At 40.4% G+C, this 20,549-nt stretch overlaps 1 protein-coding gene across 7 annotated transcripts in view; it reads right to left on the bottom strand.

The window, feature by feature from the left end:
- Positions 1-1,879, bottom strand: part of LOC126235770 (uncharacterized) — a 272,353-nt gene extending 270,474 nt beyond the window's left edge. For 6 of the 7 annotated variants that reach the window (XM_049944566.1, XM_049944570.1, XM_049944569.1 and 3 more), the window contains exon 1: positions 1,671-1,803. In XM_049944566.1, the coding sequence (XP_049800523.1) occupies positions 1,671-1,714 (44 nt within the window). In that variant the 5' untranslated portion in view covers positions 1,715-1,803. Of the gene's footprint in view, positions 1-1,670 lie in introns of all 7 variants that reach the window. The other variant, XM_049944568.1, reaches the window with a different exon arrangement.
- Positions 1,880-20,549: the final 18,670 nt, after the last annotated feature.

Consider the following 20,549-nt stretch of genomic DNA (forward strand, 5'->3'; position numbering starts at 1 on the left):
CATTACAGCATTCCTGGGTAATGACACAAGATACAGGTTTAAAACTGAAAGGAGGAAGAGTTGGGTTTTAGGCCTACATCCATTTGATGACAATATTATTAGACACAGGATTTATTGCTGATCCCACTATATATCACGACTCCACTCTGGAAGTTTTACTATACATGCTATTAAAGTATGAATCCTTTCCAATGCTGCAAACAAAACTGCGCAGTTAACATTCAGTGATACTGTGTCTGTGTTGTGAGCAACGTAAGTGAAACAGCTGGAAACAATTACCATAATCAAAACAAAAACAACAACAACCACCAAGATTACAAAATATGTTTGTTGAATAGCATCTGGAATAATAACACTGGCTCTTATGCATCTTGCAAAGTCAGATGAGTTATGTAATCACTTAACTTTAATGCAGATATATTAATAATCCAACTGCAAGTCAATGGTGTGATGTTGCTCATAGTATCACTGACTGTTAACTGTGTAATTTTTTTTTTTTTTTTTTTTTTTTGCAGCATAGGAAAAAAGGGCTCATCCTCTCACAGTATGTAGGCCTAAACGAAAACTCCCACAGCTAAAAATTCCAATGATATGTAAGAAGTGGGTCATCATCAAACAGCGATAGCATGTCACTATATTTCAAACAATGTCACACAATAATGAAACCAGAGTTTTGTTAAAAACAGCTCCATTATGCACCCCCAAAGTAAACCACTATTACACTTTTCCCATATAAAACATATATAAAACACAGCAACACAAACTGGCATTTTTTAACGGAGCACACAATGCACAAACTTATTCTGGATACAAATTTTCCACTAAAAACAGTCAGTCAAACATGCAATTAATAAATCATTCTTCTATTCACTGAAAATACTGTTTCAATTTGTTACAAGGAAACCCAAGTTCCAAACGAGTGGTGGTCATGCTAAACGAGTCGGAAGCTAAAGTTCTGCGTAATATTAATAGTTTGTGGCGAAAACATGGTCATCAGACGTAATTTCCCTAAATCTAAAGCCTTCAACTATTTTGTCAACGTACTGTACTTACTATCACGTGTGAAGTGTCTAAATATTCTAAATACATGTTCATTATTATTCAAGAATAAACAAACTCCAACAAATCTTACACTTTCTCGAAATCCAGCTCACTTGTGCACGTAGATAAGTAATTATCAATCAACTACATTCACTTAAAAAAAATAAAAAAAATAAATAAATTTAAATGCTACAGTACGGTACGGCTATCAACCCTATTACATGCGTGTATTTCACCATATGCATTCACCTTTTAAGTCAACCAGGCCTTATCAAAACAAAGCGCACTCTACAAGCAAAAGCTCTACGTTGTACCGTCGTTCTGTCGGATTTTACTTGTTTCACAGGACTAAAATTATTATTTATAGCTCGTGCAGTTCGTACAGCACTTAATCGATGTTGCAATAAGTATTTGGAACAAGAAGCATGTACTATTTCTACATGTACATCATCAATACGAACCGAGTATTCTCCAAAATAATCTGTCCCACGCACTCATATAGGCTCTTAGCCGTTTGTTAAAAACACTGCTTAGTAATAGCAAAACTATCTTTGTTAGTCGAATTAGTGGAATTACACACTATCTGATGAGCTTATGACTTCAAACCCACGTTAACACGGGCAATATACCTTCTTAGTTCTTCCAGAAGAGGACTTATTGCTTTCGGAGACATACTATGACCCCAAGTACCTGAGCATTTAGTAGTAGTTCTCACCTTAACTAAAATGCCTACATTATTTCAATATTTACACTGAATTCAGTCTCATGTCCCTGATTAACTACCGCTTAGTCCACTCGGCACAATACACATACTAGACGCCATCACTCACGCCATTTTTTTGGAGTATCTTTCCTTTTACCCCTCCTCCTGACGCCAACTCAAAGCCGACACTACAAGCAATCTCATGTTATAAGGCAGTAAGGTGAAACGAGGAGAACAGATCAGAATTCGAAATTATTGATAAAGCAGGCTTGAATGAATGCCTGTTAACTTTGTGTAGCATCTAGTAAGGCTAATGCACTTCGACTTCTGGACTGTGTCACAAAATAACCAATAACAAAATTGCCAAAGAAGTAATCTAGTTTTAAAATAACTGTATTGTATCAGGTAATGTACATTTTAATTTTCATGTTTTCACTATGTAGGCCCTTGATGCAAAACATGTTTTACAAACAGCATAAACCCAGTTTATCAGTGACTGCGATTTTACGCAACGCAATGACAAGTAAAGGCCCGTCCACACGTTACGATCTGTCTGCGCAAATGTCTGCACACATCACATCTGCGCAGACAGATCGTTGCGTGTGGACAGAAGATTTGCACCAAACTGAGGTGTGTGCAAACCTGGAAGTTGGAGTTGGAGGTTTGAGCGAAACCTCTCAAATCTGTGGGTTCAAACCACATCTGCGCAGACAAGTTGGAGCGTGTGGACAGGAGATCGCCGCAAATCTGTCGCGAAACAGCTGTTTGCTCAGTCTAGTGTTTGTATTTGTGCGCACAGGGCATTAAATTGGCTGATACTCGTCAGTGTTCTCGAGAGTTTGTAAGTGAATTCATTGAGTTTGTAGAAACCACCCATGTTTGCGGAAGATTAAAAGTAAAGAATATAGTGACCGAGACAAAACGATTGCAGCATACAATGCTCTAATTGAGTTATCCAAAGTTCAGAAATCTAGATATGGTGTAGGAGTAGATCAAGTATACCAGCCAACATTATGGTATTTTGATCTGCTTGGCTTTCTTAGTGATCAAGAAACACCAAGACCAAGCAGGAGTACAATTGAAGATGAAATTGGAGTGTCAATGTTACCGCCAGCCGTTCATGAGGAGAAATTGCCCTTCTCATACAAGTATTTTTCCTCATAATATGAAGGGTTACAAGCTTTAAGAGATAATTATAAGTTTCGACATCCATCCGCAAATAATTTCGCCAGTCGTTAGGTTCGTCCTGCAACTCTCTCAGTAAATTTACGTGAGAAAACTGCTTTCGCTTTAGCAGCCGCTGTCTACATCATTTTGCCCGCTTTCTCTGTTTCCTGTGGTTGGTCTGAATGTTTTTTGCAACACAAGTTGCGAACACAGACCACAACAGAACTTCCTCCATTTCTATATTTCAAAATAACTGAATTTAATGTTTGACGTTTACGGGGAGCGTAGTCGCTTGCCACTGATATTTCTTTTCTACACCGACAGATGGCGGGCGAGTAGTAGATTGGGGTTTGTGTCGTGTGAACACACCACATTTGCAGCGATCTTTTGCATGTACAGACATCTGCACCGATGTCTGCGCAGACAGATCGTTGCGTGTGGACCGGGCTTTAAGGCCCGTCCACACGTTACGATCTGTCTGCGCAAATGTCTGCACACATCACATCTGCGCAGACAGATCGTTGCGTGTGGACAGAAGATTTGCACCAACCTGAGGTGTGTGCAAACCTGGAAGTTGGAGGTTTGAGCGAAACCTCTCAAATCTGTGGGTTCAAACCACATCTGCGCAGACAAGTTGGAGCGTGTGGACAGGAGATCGCCGCAAATCTGTCGCGAAACAGCTGTTTGCTCAGTCTAGTGTTTGTATTTGTGCGCACAGGGCATTAAATTGGCTGATACTCGTCGGTGTTCCCGAGAGTTTGTAAGTGAATTCATTGAATTTGTAGAAACCACCCATATTTGCGGAAGATTAAAAGTAAAGAATATAGTGACCGAGACAAAAAGATTGCAGCATACAATGCTCTAATTGAGTTATCCAAAGTTCAGAAATCTAGATATGGTGTAGGAGTAGATCAAGTATACCAGCCAACGTTATGGTATTTTGATCTGCTTGGCTTTCTTAGTGATCAAGAAACACCAAGACCAAGCAGGAGTACAATTGAAGATGAAATTGGAGTGTCAATGTTACCGCCAGCCGTTCATGAGGAGAAATTGCCCTTGTCATACAAGTATTTTTCCTCATAATATGGTTACAAGCTTTAAGAGATAATTATAAGTTTCGACATCTATCCGCAAATAATTTCGCCAGTCGTTAGGTTCGTCCTGCAACTCTCTCAGTAAATTTACGTGAGAAAACTGCTTTCGCTTTAGCAGCCACTGTCTACACCATTTTGCCCGCTTTCTCTGTTTCCTGTGGTTGGTCTGAATGTTTTTTGCAACACAAGTTGCGAACACAGACCGCAACAGAACTTCCTCCATTTCTATATTTCAAAATAACTGAATTAAATGTTTCACGTTTACGGGGAGCGTAGTCGCTTGCCACTGATATTTCTTTTCTACACCGACAGATGGCGGGCGAGTAGTAGTAGATTGGTGTTTGTGTCGTGTGAACACACCACATTTGCAGCGATCTTTTGCATGTACAGACATCTGCACCGATGTCTGCGCAGGCAGATCGTTGCGTGTGGACCGGGCTTAATGGTAACTTACGAACAGGAATTTCTGAATATCTCCCTCAGAAAACAAAGTAAGTTAGCAGATATAATAGGGATTTTTACGGGCTGTGGACAAGAGATAAGAGTCTTCTGTGAAAACTGGGATAATCCACGGCCAGGCCAAAATAGTAATTCAGTACTGACGTCTAGACAGTTTTAATCCAAAAGCAGATACACAGTAGCTAGGCAGCACAGTATCTTCGCTCCAGAAAAATACCTGGTGGTCTTGACGTCTTATTTATTTTAGTGTCGCCTCAGAGCTGTAGTTTTTCGTTGACCTAAACTCCGGATGAGTGGGGCTACTTGTCTAGTAGAACAACGGGCTTCTTGCAACCGTCAGTGTACCTGTTCCGCTATCCAAGGTTGCGAATTGAATCACTGGTCGAGCTTCACTCCTTGTTGTAGAATTCCTTGGCGTGCTCTATATATCTATCGAGCATAAGTTTTTCTTCCACTCACTCATGTAGACAGTAGGAGGGGAAGTTCCAATGCACAAGGAAAACTCTTTTGAATGGCCTGTGTTGCCTTCGCTGATTCTTGTCAATGTGACACTTCGCTGCATCTTCGCGTAAACCGGTAGTGGGCGTATGTAAATGCGCAATCTAACGCGAATTCTTTACAGACGAATGGAAAAACTGGTAGAAGCGGACCTCGGGGAAGATCAGTTTGGATTCCGTTGAAATGTTGGAACACGTGAGGCAATACTGACCCTACGACTTATCTTAGAAGAAAGATTAAGAAAAGGCAAACCTACGTTTCTAGCATTTGTAGACTTAGAGAAAGCTTTTGACAACGTTAACTGGAATACTCTCTTTCAAATTCTGAAGGTGGCAGGGGTAAAATACAGGGAGCGAAAGGCTATTTACAATTTGTACAGAAACCAGATGGCAGTTATAAGAGTTGAGGGGCATGAAAGGGAAGCAGTGGTTGGGAAAGGAGTGAGACAGGGTTGTAGCCTCTCCCCGATGTTATTCAATCTGTATATTGAGCAAGCAGTAAAGGAAACAAAAGAAAAATTCGGAGTAGGTATTAAAATTCATGGAGAAGAAGTAAAAACTTTGAGGTTCGCCGATGACATTGTAATTCTGTCAGAGACAGCAAAGGACTTGGAAGAGCAGTTGAATGGAATGGACAGTGTCTTGAAAGGAGGATATAAGATGAACATCAACAAAAGCAAAACGAGGATAATGGAATGTAGTCAAATTAAATCGGGTGATGCTGAGGGGATTAGATTAGGAAATGAGACACTTAAAGTAGTAAAGGAGTTTTGCTATTTGGGGAGTAAAATAACTGATGATGGTCGAAGTAGAGAGGATATAAAATGTAGACTGGCAATGGCAAGGAAATCGTTTCTGAAGAAGAGAAATTTGTTAACATCGAGTATAGATTTAAGTGTCAGGAAGTCGTTTCTGAAAGTATTTGTATGGAGTGTAGCCATGTATGGAAGTGAAACATGGACGATAACCAGTTTGGACAAGAAGAGAATAGAAGCTTTTGAAATGTGGTGCTACAGAAGAATGCTGAAGATAAGGTGGGTAGATCACGTAACTAATGAGGAGGTATTGAATAGGATTGGGGAGAAGAGAAGTTTGTGGCACAACTTGACTAGAAGAAGGGATCGGTTGGTAGGACATGTTTTGAGGCATCAAGGGATCACAAATTTAGCATTGGAGGGCAGCGTGGAGGGTAAAAATCGTAGAGGTAGACCAAGAGATCAATACACTAAGCAGATTCAGAAGGATGTAGGTTGCAGTAGGTACTGGGAGATGAAGAAGCTTGCACAGGATAGAGTAGCATGGAGAGCTGCATCAAACCAGTCTCAGGACTGAAGACCACAACAACAACATGTAGGACGCATTCAACAGAGAGAGAGAGAGAACTTTTCGTTGAGCAATGGGTATGGTGCCTCCAATACTGCAGTAGTCTTCTTGCATACATTGTCGACGTGTTGCCTCCATGTCAACTAACAGTCAACTGTGATACCGAGATATAGGTCTGCATTTAACCACTGAATTGCCATACCATGGAAAGTAACGTTCCCTATGGCTGGGAGACGTTTCCTGGTGAGTAGTAGAACCTCTTAGTGACTGCAGCAATGTATTGCCCACTGCTCTAGGTCCTGAAGTCTTCCCTTTAAGAGATGTTGGTGGGTCTGCTTTGTAGGCACTGTATACAACAGGGCTTATAAATAATCCTTGTGGTACACCTGATTGTACCTCTATGATGGTTGCATCAATGCCACCTTCTCTGAGGGCAAAAGTGTGGCTGGCCTGGTAGTCAGCAGTCAGCCAACAACTTACAAACAGTCCTGGCAGCCCATGAGCAAATAGTTTGTGTATGATCCAGTGTGCCAGACACTGTGGAAAACTGTTGAAAGTCAATATGTCCTCTTCAACAACACATATTAATTGCTGTGTGGTATAATGTCCTCCTCATAAACCAAATTGTTCGTTGGGCAGAACAGTTTCTCAGACCAGTGGCAGTTGAAGGATCTTCAGGTAGAGCCTTTCAGAAACCTTCCTTAACTTAACTGGCCTATAGCTTCTGCAGTCAGCATTGTTCTTGCCCAGTTTGGGTACTGCGACCATAATTGCAACCTACCAGAAATATGGATGTCCCTTCTGGTGTATGATGTTACTAAAGGTTATTTTTACATACTCAATGGCTTCTTGAGGAAGTTCCTTAAACATCTTCACAGTAACTTTATCGTGTCCAAGTGTTTTCTTGTTCAGCACACATGTGATGCTTTAGTGGACGTCTTCTTCCGAGATGATAAAGTCGTTGTCTGTGTCATTCATGTTTTCAGCTGCTTGATGCATCCTGAGCCTTTTCTCCCTGAACTGAACGTGCACTGGGTTGATGGGCTCATCCATCAGTCTAAAATTCGCTATATCCCCCCACCCCCCAATGGAGCATCATATTACACTGGATAAAATGACTTCAGAAATCAGCGAATATATTACTCCAACAGATTCAATCACTTTTTTAATAACTGTGTAGCAATTTAGGTTGCAATGTATTTCAAACACATTTTTAACAAAAGAATAAGGGCGGCAAATAGCTTACTATCTAAACTGATAAATATCATTTAACTTAAAATGGGAGTCTTATTATTTATTAATTCACATTTTTTACCCTGAACTCCAAAACAGTTACCAAAAACTACTTTAAGCAAAGCCAAATTTTACCACTTTGTCGGTGGAGGACCCCAATTCTTCTTTTATTAAGCGATATTCCATTCCCCCAAACCCCCTCCCCCCACCCCCATTGGCCACCCCCCCCCCCCCTTGACCGACTTCTAGAATCGCCCCTGACTCTCATACATTAGTTTTAGTGTTAGACAATATTAAAAACATGCAAGTACAAAACAAGTACCAGAATCTCAAAAGGACTTTATTAAAAAGCGTCTGCAGATCACAGATTCAAAACATTCAGCAGCTTTTAAACTATGAGCAAATTGGTGATTTAGAAACATCCGATTTTTAGCGCCACATGTGCGCTGTTGTTGAAAAATCAGGAAAGGCAGACACAGCATTATGCTGGTCAACCAGCTGCCACCACCTGTTAAAACAGCGGCACCATGGCAATCCATTAAAAAGAAAGATGGAGCATGAAGGTCATGAAGTAATTGTAGTTCACTAAATGCTTGCTCCATACCAGACTGCTATACGATTCCCAGTATTAAAGATTTTAAAAATGCATTGGATGGAGCAGCTGCAGTATATTCAGTATTACAGAATTTAAGAAAGTTTACCATCAAATTCCAGTGGCATACACAATGTTCTGAACGCAGCAATAATAACGCCTTTTGGACTGTTCAAATATCTACAGATGCTCTTTGGGATGAGAAATAGTGCACAGTCCTGGCAAAGATTACACAAATTGTTGCATGAACTCCTTTTTGTTTCACCTATCAGAATTATGTTCTATTGTTTCACGAACAGAGTGAAACATGGTGAACATTTAATAATTGTATTTAGTAGGCTAGCAGGCTACAGTTCAGTGGTAAATGACACGAACTGTGTGTTTCAGAAACGACAAGTGCAGTTCTTACAAGAAACCCCTTGAGTGCAAGGTCGCAAATGGCCAGTGATTGTTATAGCATTCAGCGCTCCACACATGGTCTACCATGAAATCACAATGTTGTTGTTGTGGTCTTCAGTCCAGAGACTAGTTTGATGCAGATCTCTATGCTACTCTATCCTGTGCCAGTTTATTCATCTCTGAGTAACTATTCTGAATCTGCTTAGTGTAATCTTCTCTTGGTCTCCTTCTACGATTTACCCACAATGCTTCCCTCCAATACTAAATTGGTGATCTCTTGATGCCTCAGAATGTGCCCTACCAACCGATCCCTTCTTCTAGTCAAGTTGTGCTACAAATTCCTCTTCTTCCCAGTTCTATTCAGTACTTCCTCAATAGTTACATGAGCGACCCATCTAATCCTCAACATTCTCCTGTAGCACCACAATTCGAAAGCTTCTATTATCTTCTTGTCTAAACTGTTTATGGTCCATGTTTCGCTTCCATACATGGCTATAATCCATATGAATACTTTCAGAAAAGACTTCCTGACACTTATATCTATACTCGATGTTAACAAACTTATCTTCTTCAGAAACGCTTTTCTTGGTATTGTCAGTCTACATTTTAAATCCTCCCTATTTCGAGCATCATCACTTATTTTGCTTCCCAAATAACAAAACTCATCTACTACTTTAAGTGTCTCATTTCCTAATCCAATTCCCTCAGCATTATCTGATTTAATTCGATTACATTCCATTATCCATATTTTGCTTTTGTTGATGTTCATCTTATATCCTCCTTTCAAGACACTGTCCTTTCCGTTCAACTGGTCTACCAGGTGCTTTGCTGTCTCTGACAGAATTACAATGTCGTCGGCAAACCTCAAAGTTTTTACTTCTTCTCCATGGATTTTACTTCCTACTTCAAATTTTTCTTTTGTTTCCTTTATTGCTTGGTCAATATACAGACTGAATAACATTAGGATAGGCTACAATCCTGTCTCCCTCCTTTCTCAACCACTGCTTCCCTTTCATGGCCCTCAACACTTATAACTGCCATCTGGTTTCTGAACAAATTGTATATAGCCTTTCGCTCCCTGTATTTTACCCCTGCCACCTTCAGAATTTGAAAGAGAGTATTCCAGTCAACATTATCAAAAGTTTTCTCTAAGTCTACAAATGATACAATCGTGGGTTTCTCTTTCCTTAATCTATCTTCTAAAATAAGTCGTAAGGTTAGTACTGCCTCGCATGTTCCAACATTTCTATGGAATCGAAACTGATCTTCCCTGAGATCGGCCTCTACCAGTTTTTCCATTCATCTGTAAAGAATCTGTGTTAGTATTTTGCAGCTGTGGCTTATTAAACTAATAGTTCGTTAATTTTAACACCTGTCAACATCTGCTATATCTTGCTCACCAGATGGTAGAGTTTTGTCATGGCTGGCTCTCCCAAGGTTATCAATATATTCAATGCAATGTTGTCTACTCCTGGGGCCTTGTTTCGACTCAGGTCTTTCTGGGCTCTGTCAAACTCTTCACGCAGTATCGTATCTCCCATTTCATCTTCATCTACATTCTCTTCCATTTCCATAATATTGTCCTCAAGTACATCGCCCTTGTATAGACCCTCTATATACTCCTTCCACCTTTCTGCTTTCCCTTCTTTTCTTAGAACTGGGTTTCCATCTGAGCTTTTGATATTCATACAAGTGGTTCTCTTTTCTCCAAAGGTCTCTTTAATTTTCCTGTAGCAGTTTCTATCTTACCCCTAGTGAGATAAGCCTCTACAGCCTTACATTTGTCCTCTAGCCATCCCTGCTTAGCCATTTTGCGCTTCCTGTCAATCTCATTTTTGAGACGTTCGTACTCCCTTTCGCCTGCTTCGTTTAGTGCATTTTTATAATTTTTCCTTTCATCGATTAAATTTAATGTCTCTTCTTTTACCCAAGCCTTCGTCTATTTACCTGCTTGATATTCTGCTGCCTTCCCTATTTCATCTCTCAAAGCTACCCATTCCTCTTCAACTGTATTTCTTTTCCTCGTTCTTGTCAATCGTTCCCTAATGCTCTCTCTGAAACTCTCTTCAATCTCTGGTTCTTTCAAGTTTATCCAGATCCCATCTCCTTAAATTCCTACCTTTTTGCAGTTTCTTCAGTTGCAATCTACAGTTCATAACCAATAAATTATGGTCAGAGTCCACATCAGCCCTTGGAAATGTCTTACAATTTAAAACCTGGTTCCTAAATCTGTCTTACCGTTATATAATCTATCTGAAACCTTTCAATGTCGCCAGGTCTCTTCCACATATGCAACCTTCTTTCACTATTCTCAAACCAATTAAGTTACGCACTGAACAGAATTGTACCATGCAGCTTCCTCTTTCATTCCTTTCCTCCCAGTCCATATTCACCTAATACTTTTCCTTCTCTTCCTTTTCCTGCTATCGAATTCCAGTCCTCCATGACTATTAAATTTTCGTCTCTCTTAACTATCTGAATAATTACTTTTATCCCATCATACATTTCTTCAATCTCTTCATCATCTGTGGAACTAGTTGGCATATACACTAGTATTACTGTGGTAGGCGTGGCTACAATATTGGCTGCTAATGGCAACAGGGGTCAGGACTGGGGGCATCCAATGGTGAGCACAGCATGACGCTACGGAGCATAGTTGAAATGCTTACTCGACGAGTAACGCACAACAGTGCTACAGTGCTATTGGTGCTGATACAAAAGCAGAGCAGTTACAACTGTAAACAAAGGAAACAATGCATTATATCTACAACAATAGTTGCAGCAGTTAACATTTCGTCAGAAAGTAACCCAAGGAATTTCGCAGAGTGAAAAAGAAGTGCCAGATGAAATCCTAGCTTTCTGCAATATGAGTCACTAGACTATGATGGTGCATACGCTAGATTGTGCAGAAGTGTACATGAGAAATATAATGATCACGATACATGTTTAACAAGTGAAATATTGAAACAGGTGTTGAGCCATGTAGTTCATCATCCTTGTCAGACAGGTAGTCACAAATGCCGTTTCCAGTAAAAAGTAGTAAAGGATAATTGTTGTCCAAGAAAGTGGTACTAAACTTAATTACATACGTGGAGGACCATAGACAGCATAATAAATAACAATTATGCACAGATTTCGAATAAGTCCACAGCAATATGGCCGTGCAGTGCATAAGAAAAGCAACGAATATTCGAGGGAGGAAAAGGAGCACTTGTTACTTGTTTGCACGCTACAGGTAAAGTATGATAGTGATCTACTACATTATGCTCATCAAATTGCACACGACATAGAATACAATGGTTACAAGGGAAGCAGAGGATGGTTGCGTAACTTCAAACGGTGCTACAGAATCGATAGACATAACAAAGCAACAACCTGACGATGCACAGCAAATTATGGAATCGGCCCTAAAATCTATAGATGAGATAAACAGACTTATTTTTAACTCTGACCAGTCGGGATTTGAAGAGGAAATGCAAATGAAAGGAACTCTGGAAATTAGAGATAGCAAGACAGCTGTATCAAGATCAACTAACATAAATGCCTTAATGAATTCGCAAACATTTACACTGAATGTTAATCTGGATGATAAATTTGATAGAAAGTTGTTTATTGTGCTGCAAGAAGTTGAAGGTGTTCTATCCCCTACAGATCTTTATTGTGTGCGTTATCTTGCAAGGACAGTAGGGAATATTTATGTCGCAGCAAGCAAGAGTGGGAAAAATTGGCGTAAGAGAACTACAGCTATCGTATGAGCACTACTTTTTGCCAATAGCTGGTCAAAATAACTTACTTTTGCTTGATTCCTAGTCTGCATATAAAAATCACACTCCTTTAGAGCAAACTATCCATCCTAAAAGGTGTATGACATTGCAGGCCATACCACTTGGAACCACTGGACAATTTCAGCCTACAGATGTTTGTTTTTTCCATACCTACAAACATATTATAGCACTATCTGCAGCTTTTTCTTCAAGGATGACCAATTTCACGATAAACTTCACGACAGACTGCTTCACATTCGGCTGCATGCCATCACATTCCAACGGTTCTCATCACCCCACTACACCAATATGATTCTATATGCATTCTTTATGAGTGAATACCTAGCTGAACACATGCATAGTTTGTAACTCCCAAGGAGTTCGCCTTCGATCATGATGGTGCGAACCTTTGTAATCACTGTGGCGCGCGATTTTCATTCCATGTTCACGGTGCAAGTTTATGGTTTGTTTTGAACGCTTCTTGAATGTCGATGATGTCCAGTTTGTGAAGACTAGTATGTACATTCCGTAGAAGGTTGATCTCTGCAACTCCTCGACACTCATTTTCTGTCGCTTTCCTGATGCACATGGTTGTCATTAGCAGCTAATATTTTTCCTGTCATAATTTTTAGCACAACACTTTCAAATGAATCTTACTAAATATTGAATTTGCGACCTCGTACTTAAGGGGTTCCTTGTTAGTTCACACAGTTTCTGCAGAAATCACCTGTCCCCAATAGGAACAGGTCGATACCACACAAAACATGCCCCATACTACCATCTTTCAACAGCTAAGAAGATTCTGAAGAACGGTCAATTTTTATCGGCGACACTGGCTGGGAGCAGCTGCAATGAGGGTATCCCTACACCATCTTCGCCAGGCCACAAAAGCTTTAGTCACCACCCACTGATGTGGACTACAGAAGCAATCCAAAGTGCTTCTTTTGGCACATCTTGTGCTCGCGGCTCCCTTTGGTAGGATTGTGGACGATAGTCAACTGGGAATCGGTGCACCATTCAAGCAAAAGGTTAATGAGCGTGGCATCACCTGGATATTTTTTTCTTGTAAGCTCACTGATGGTTCAAATGGTTCAAATGGCTCTGAGCACTATAGGACTTAACATCTGAGGTCATCAGTCCCCTAGAACTTAGTACTACTTAAACCTAACTAATCTAAGGACATCACACACATCCATACCCGAGGCAGGACTGCTACCATAGCAGTCGCGCGGTTCCGGACTGATGCGCCTAGAACCGCGGCTGGCGTAAGCTCACTGACACTCAGACCAGGTAGCCTGCTTATGATTGCGAGTTTCTCATGATGTACATAAACATAAAACTCAAAACAGCATTTTCTACCAACAAATAAAACTGTACAATAAATTACCAAAAGAGATTAAAGAAATTGCAAAAATACACTTATTTAAAATGGCAGCTAAAAAGTACGTATTTTGCAATACATTTTATACATTGAAGGATTACTTAGATGAAACAAATAAATAATAATAATGTTTACACAACATCCAACACTCCACATAAAACCTTCACTTTATTTTTTTCCTTCTTTTTTCCTTTCTAGAAATACTTACACCCAAGCTATGCATAGCAGAATACTAATACCTCTTCCTCTTTCTGAGCTCAACATCTCATTCATTATGGAGGGATGCTGACTCAGTTTTTCAGGGTAGCAAATGGGAAGTTGCGGTACAGAAAATGGCCCAGACTGACTGATAGTGAGACATGAGTGAACAATGTGGCATTACATTATTTAATCAGTTATTTAAAAAAAACGTACTGTACACCAGGAGTAAATCTAATGATTGTCTCTAACTAGAAGTCTGTAAATGTATGTGTATACGGATTAACTTATTTAAATTGGTCTAAATGTGTAAATACTTTGACATGTACTATATCCTTGTAAAAAGAGATCTATAGAGGAATAAAGTTACTACTACTACTACTACTACTACTACTACTACTACAAGGCTATATGGCATTTCCACCCATATGTGGAAGCATGGCCATTTGCAATGTACACTGGTCACAAACCCATCATTTTTGTTTTCAAAACACTTAAGGAAAATTTTCCCCCCTCTGTGATTGTGACAACTGGAATTTGTCAGTAAGTTCTTTACGGTTTTGAGACACATAAAAAGGAAAAATAACAGAGTTGCTGACTATTTTTAGAGGCTACATGCAATTTCACTTACATCCAACACTGCAACACAAGCAACCGGTATGCAGGTTCAAGAAATCGTTGCGAGTGCAGACAACGAAATGCAGCTTAAGAAAGTGCCCCTAGCAGGATCCAAAATATCTTTGGGTTGCAATGCTTCTAGATATTCCCCTAAGACATTCATACCTGCGGTTTTTCACAAGCAAATGACTGAATGAATGCACAGCCTTGTACTCCACAGAGCTAGCACCACAATTAAGCTTATTAAGGACCAATATGTTTGATCAAGCACGAAAAAAAGCCCGTTGCTGGCGGAATTGTGTTTAGTATGCCAGACAGACAAAGTCGGCACACACTATAACAGACAAAAAGTCCAATTACAGAATTTCTCACATTTTTGCATCGACTTGGCGGGCTCTCTGGCTTCATGTGAAGGGATCAGACAAACATTCACAGCATTTTCCTGGTACACCCACTGGGCAGAAGGTACTCGAACGATGGATCCGCAATCCACTGAACGTTGTGTGGCGGAGGGCATTTCTGGTACCACTAACTGATCAGCCCTACCATGTCCCACTCACGAATGGCGCATGGGAAGAATGATTGTTGGTAACCTTTTGCATTACCTCTAATTTCTCGAATTTTCTCGCCGTTGTCGTCTCGCGAGATGTATGTGGAAAGAAATAATATGGTGTCCGACTCTTTCAGTGTTCTCTCGGAATTTCAGTGTTAAACCTCTCCGTGACGCACAATGGTTTCCTTGTTACGTCTGCCTCTAGAGTTTGTTGAACATCTCTGCAACTCTCTCACGCCAGCTAAACGGTCCAGTGGAGAAACGCACCGTTCTTCGTTGGATCTTCTCTACCTCTACTATCAGCTCTACCTGGTAAATCCCAGATTGATGAACAATACTCAAGGATCGGTCGAAAAGCTGCTTATAAGCTACCATCTTCCTGGATGAATCTCAGTCTGGTATCCGCTTTTCATACTGCTTGTTTTATGTGGTCATTCCACTTAAGGTCGGTCTGAATACTACTCCTAGACATTTATATCGTAGATACTGTTTCCAGCAATTTGCAATCAGTAGAATAATTATATAATAGTGGATTTCATTTCACGTGTATGCATAATATGTTACATTTATTTACGTTCAGGTTCAAGTGCCGGAGTCTACACCATTCATTAGCCATCTGCAGATCATTCTGCAAGTTTATACTGTCTTCTATGTTGCTACTTTCTAATAGACAATCGCATCATCTGCGAGCAGTCTTAAAGAGCTTCCTACGCTCTCTGTTAGATCATTTATATACAATGTAAACAGTAAAGGTTCTATTTACACTTCATTCGGGTGCACTGGAAATTACCTTTATATCAGTTGATTTTGTTTTGTTAAGAGCGACGTATTGAGTTCCGGCAGCAAGGAAGATTTAAATAAAATCGCAAGTCTGGTCTGATACTCGATAAGCTCGTATTTTTTTCACGAACCAGCAGTTCGGGACGGTGTCAGACGTTCTTCTGAAGTGAAATAACATGGCACAATCTGAGCGCCAATGTCTACAGCGCAATGAATCTCATGGAGAAACAGAGCGAACTGAGTTCCACGTGATCTCTGTTTGCGGAATTCATATTGATCTTTATTGCCAAGATTTTTGTTCATCAGAAACGTCATAATATTTGGCATAAAATATGTTCTATGATTCTACAACAGACTAATGTCAAATATGTACGCCTATAATTATGTACATTTGTCCTAAGGCCCTTCTTAAAAATGGGAATGACATACATTTTTTTCCAATAGCTAGGTATCCTTCGTGGCTCCAGCAATTTACGATACACTGCTGCAATTTCTTTCGTATAATCTTTGTAGACTCATATAGGTATAGCATCTGATTGTGATGCCTTTCCACTAAGCGATTGTAGTTGCTTTTCTGTTCCGCCACCGGTTATCTCAATAATTGCCAATTCGATATTCGTATAGTAATTGCAAGGACGGACCGTATTGCGATCTTATGCTGTGGAACAATCTTGGAAGACCGAATTCATTATTTCGACTTGACCTCTGTTATTTTCCTTCTCGGTGCTATTATGGTTTTACATAAGAGCAGAACCTCTTAGGATTTTTACTCAGATCGGTTGAGAAAATTTTACGTTCAGGTCCATGGAACATTTCTCTCATCGCTTTCCTTATGTTCACTTTCGATTCGTTCAGCTCTTGTTTGTCAGCTTGACTTCTCTTGATTCTATAATGAATTTCTCTTTGTTTACGTAACTGTTATCTAACATAGGTATTAAACCATAATGCATCTTTCCCATCTCTGACATCTTGTTCGGTACATACTTGTCTAAGGCACATTGAACGGTGGTTTTGAATTTTTTTCCATTTGTTCTCTACATCTACGTTCCCATCACTGAATATTTGATGCTGACTATTCAGATACTCTGTACTTTGTATCCTACCCCTCTCGCTAAGCAAAATATCTTCCAACGTTCCTTGATGTCAGATGTGTGTGAAATCTTATGGTACTTAACTGCTAAGGTCATCAGTCCCTAAGCTTACATACTACGTAACCTAAATTATCCTAAGGACAAACACACACACCCATGCCCAAGGGAGGCCTCGAACCTCCGCCAGGACCAGCTGCACAGTCCATGACTGCAGCGCCCAAGACCGCTCGGCTAATCCCAAGCGGCCCTATATTTCTTAACATTCCTTGTTATACCTGTAGTCATAGTTGTTACCACAGCTTTTGATCACTGTTACTTTCATCTACGTTAACCTATTCGGTAAATTCTGATCCATTTGTTGCTAGGACGTCTAAGACGTTACCTTCCAGAATATCTGCTCGAAGTAGTTTTCAGACAAGAAATTCGGAATAATGTCACATGAATCCCTGTGTCTGGCACCAGTTTTGATAGCATGACTCTTCCAATCTACACCTGGCAAGTTGAAGTCACCCTGCAATAGAGCAGCAAGGAAAGTTATTAACACTTTTCTGCAAGTTCTTTCTGAAGCACTCTACACTACAGCCCCTGACCCAGGTGGTCTGCAAAAGCATCCAGTTACCATTTTCTGCAATCTTTGATGTTTCACTTCACCCAGATTAATTCACATTCGGAAACGTGAATACCTCGCGAGATATTATCGAGTTCTTTGCTGCAATAAATATGTGACAATCATTGGCGACTAATCTATCCTTATATAAATATTCCAATCTGAAATTAGGATTTTGTTACTGTTCACTTTTGGTTTCAACTTTCTGTTCCTGATACTATATGGATAGTATAACGTTAAATACGCAATGCGAATTCTGGACCTTTCCTTGGATGATTCAGCAATTTACTGATGTAATGTTGTCCTTTTCTGTATCTGAACTGCGGTGATGAGTATTCTCTGATAACACTGTGAATAATGCAACTTCGATTTTGGTGGGCAATTCGTCTTTTATTACAAGGGAGGAGGGGAGTTTCTCCATCCTAAAAAACCTTCACATGCATATCACACGTACTCTGCTAGATTAGTAGCACCTTCCTGCGTGTAATGAAAGTCTGATTTATTAAGGGTTACCCTACAATTCTGCATCTGACAACGGAAGTGGAGAAATGCACATCCAATACTGAACTACATGGTCTTCATACTGCTGGCAAGCAACACATCAGCAGTTGAGATGGTCCATGTAGAGATTCTGTGGCTTCTTTCAGAGTTTTTTGTGCCTCTATACACCTGAACTGCTGTTCCTACTGCAAAAAGTTAGACTCAAATCTTCTAGCTTCGCACTACACAGGCATACCACGACGGAAAAGCCAGCATTTCATTCATGGATTATTTAGACAAATTGAGAGTTGTTCTGTTCTATGGGCACAAATGTTTTGAATTATTTAGGTGTGCTTCACATGTCTGTAGGCTGTGCAGTGACTTTTTTGACGGTTTACAATTACCAAGCGTGTGTGCAGAGCCTTATACATGAGTTATGTAGGAGTAGTTTGCAGGTCTGTATGCTGTGGGACATGTCAGAGCGTGTATTCTGTGATAAATATAATTAATCGGTAAATAAAGTGCTGGCAAATAAACTAAAGTCCTTCTTCTCTCGATCAGTCTAGTGGAGGCTGAGTCTTTTTACCACCAGTCCCTAGGAGGAGGTGGCGGTCGGGTGACAGGTCGTGGAGGTGAGCTCTGTTTGCCACAATTTTCTTATGTTGGTAGCGAAACACAAAGTGACCGCCAAAATTCAAAGTTCACTTATTTCTATAGAGAAGCTGTCATATAAGTTAATGTACGTTAGTAAACGTTAATACAGCTCAGTGCATGAACATGGGTTGGTAAGGGGCCGTGGCGGTCGGTTGAGGATCGTGGTAGAGACTTTAACTATTTGATTCGAAATCCAGGTGGGTGTGGCACTCACGAAAGTTCATTCCAAGTCCTGGTGGACGTGGCGCTTTCCGCAGCAGCGAGGTTAATTAATTGATCAATTTAATTAAGTAGTGATGTGAACTTTGTGTTAGGTTAAATTGCGGAGGTATGTAGGTTGGAGCGAGCGATGGTTCATGCCTAAGCGCGTGTGTTTTCGGGACGAATTTGGATTAGGTAATAGCACTATGTCGACTGAATAATGAGACTCGCGTGATCTGTTAACTTAGAGATGGACTTTGTGGCGAACACACATGCTGGACCGCCTGTTGTGACATAGGCATCGACTGGTTCCAGCATGTCTAGCGAAAACATGTTTACAGGGTCCAGAGGCTAGCACGGGCCAGCGCCTGTGGGCCGGGGAGCTGTGACGTGGACCACAGGAGTGGGCGCCGGCCGGAACACAAACAAGTCGCCCCAGCCGGACAGGGGCAGCCTCCTCTCCTGGCGACGATTTGAACTAAGTCAGTTGGAGTCTGGACCTAGTGGCGAGCGCACTGGGTGTTGCTGCGATCTCTAGGATGTGTACTAAGTCTGTTGGAGAACATGTGATGACTGTACTGCTTGAAATAAACACTTCAGTCCTTTTTCCTTTCCCTGCAAACTCAGAGGATGTGACTTATGTTAGTACAAGTGCAGTTTATTATTTGACGCGATTTTGATAGGTTAGCAGTGAAAAAAGATAAGTGACAGTCAAAGTTCGTATGATGTGGACTATTTCATTCGTGTGATCGATTATTGTGTTGGAATTTGAACTTGTTACAGATTTTTTGTTATGGATGTAACGCAAATGGATTTCTTCCCACCGAAATCGGACATCCTGAATAAGTAATAAATGACATTATTGTGTTGGAATTTGAATTTGGCGCAATTTTCTAGTGGAGGTAGGCCAATAATAATAGTAAATAATAATAATAATAATAAATGATAATGAATATTAATGAATAATAATACAGACGAGTACAGTTTTTGCAGCCATTATCGTGTTGGAATTTGAATTTGGCGCAAATTTTTTGTGGAGAGTTACGTTTGTGGAGGTAGCCCAATTGCCTTCCTTCCCACCAAAATCCGCCATCTTGAATGAAGTCACAGCGGCGTTCCCTGGTGGCAGGGTTATGAACTAACACAGTTGGACTCCAGACTTTGTAGTGACACATGTCATTGTATAAATAATAATAATAATGAATGATAATGAATGATAATAAATGATAATGAATAATAATAATGAATAATAATAAAGAAAAGTACGGTTTTGCAGGCATTATCCTGTTGGCATTTGAATTTGGCGCCAATTTTTTCTGGAGGGTTATGTTGGTTAACGTAGCCCCATTTTCCACCAAAATTCAAATTTCCCGACATTTTTCTGGGGGTTAGGTTAGTGGAGGTAGCCCAATTGCCCTATTTTCCAGCCAAAATCCGCCATCTTGGATGAAGTCATGCAATGCTGCCAAGTCTAGAGGCCGCCATCTTGGATGTGCGTCATCGCCGCCATCTTGAATAAATTTGGCAACAATGCAGAGTGTTGTACGAAGTGTGTCCCACTACTAAGTGCAACCACCAGTATATACAAGGACCAGATGTCGAGTTCGACATCAGTTCCCATGCATACCAGTAGCTCAGCTATACCATGATGGATTCTGGGGGGTGAGGGGAGGAGGGGGAGAGGTTGTGGTAGTATAAGTTCAACAAGTGCATA

Source organism: Schistocerca nitens, chromosome 2 (assembly GCF_023898315.1).
Source record: "Schistocerca nitens isolate TAMUIC-IGC-003100 chromosome 2, iqSchNite1.1, whole genome shotgun sequence".
In the NCBI taxonomy this organism is placed as follows: domain Eukaryota; kingdom Metazoa; phylum Arthropoda; class Insecta; order Orthoptera; family Acrididae; genus Schistocerca; species Schistocerca nitens.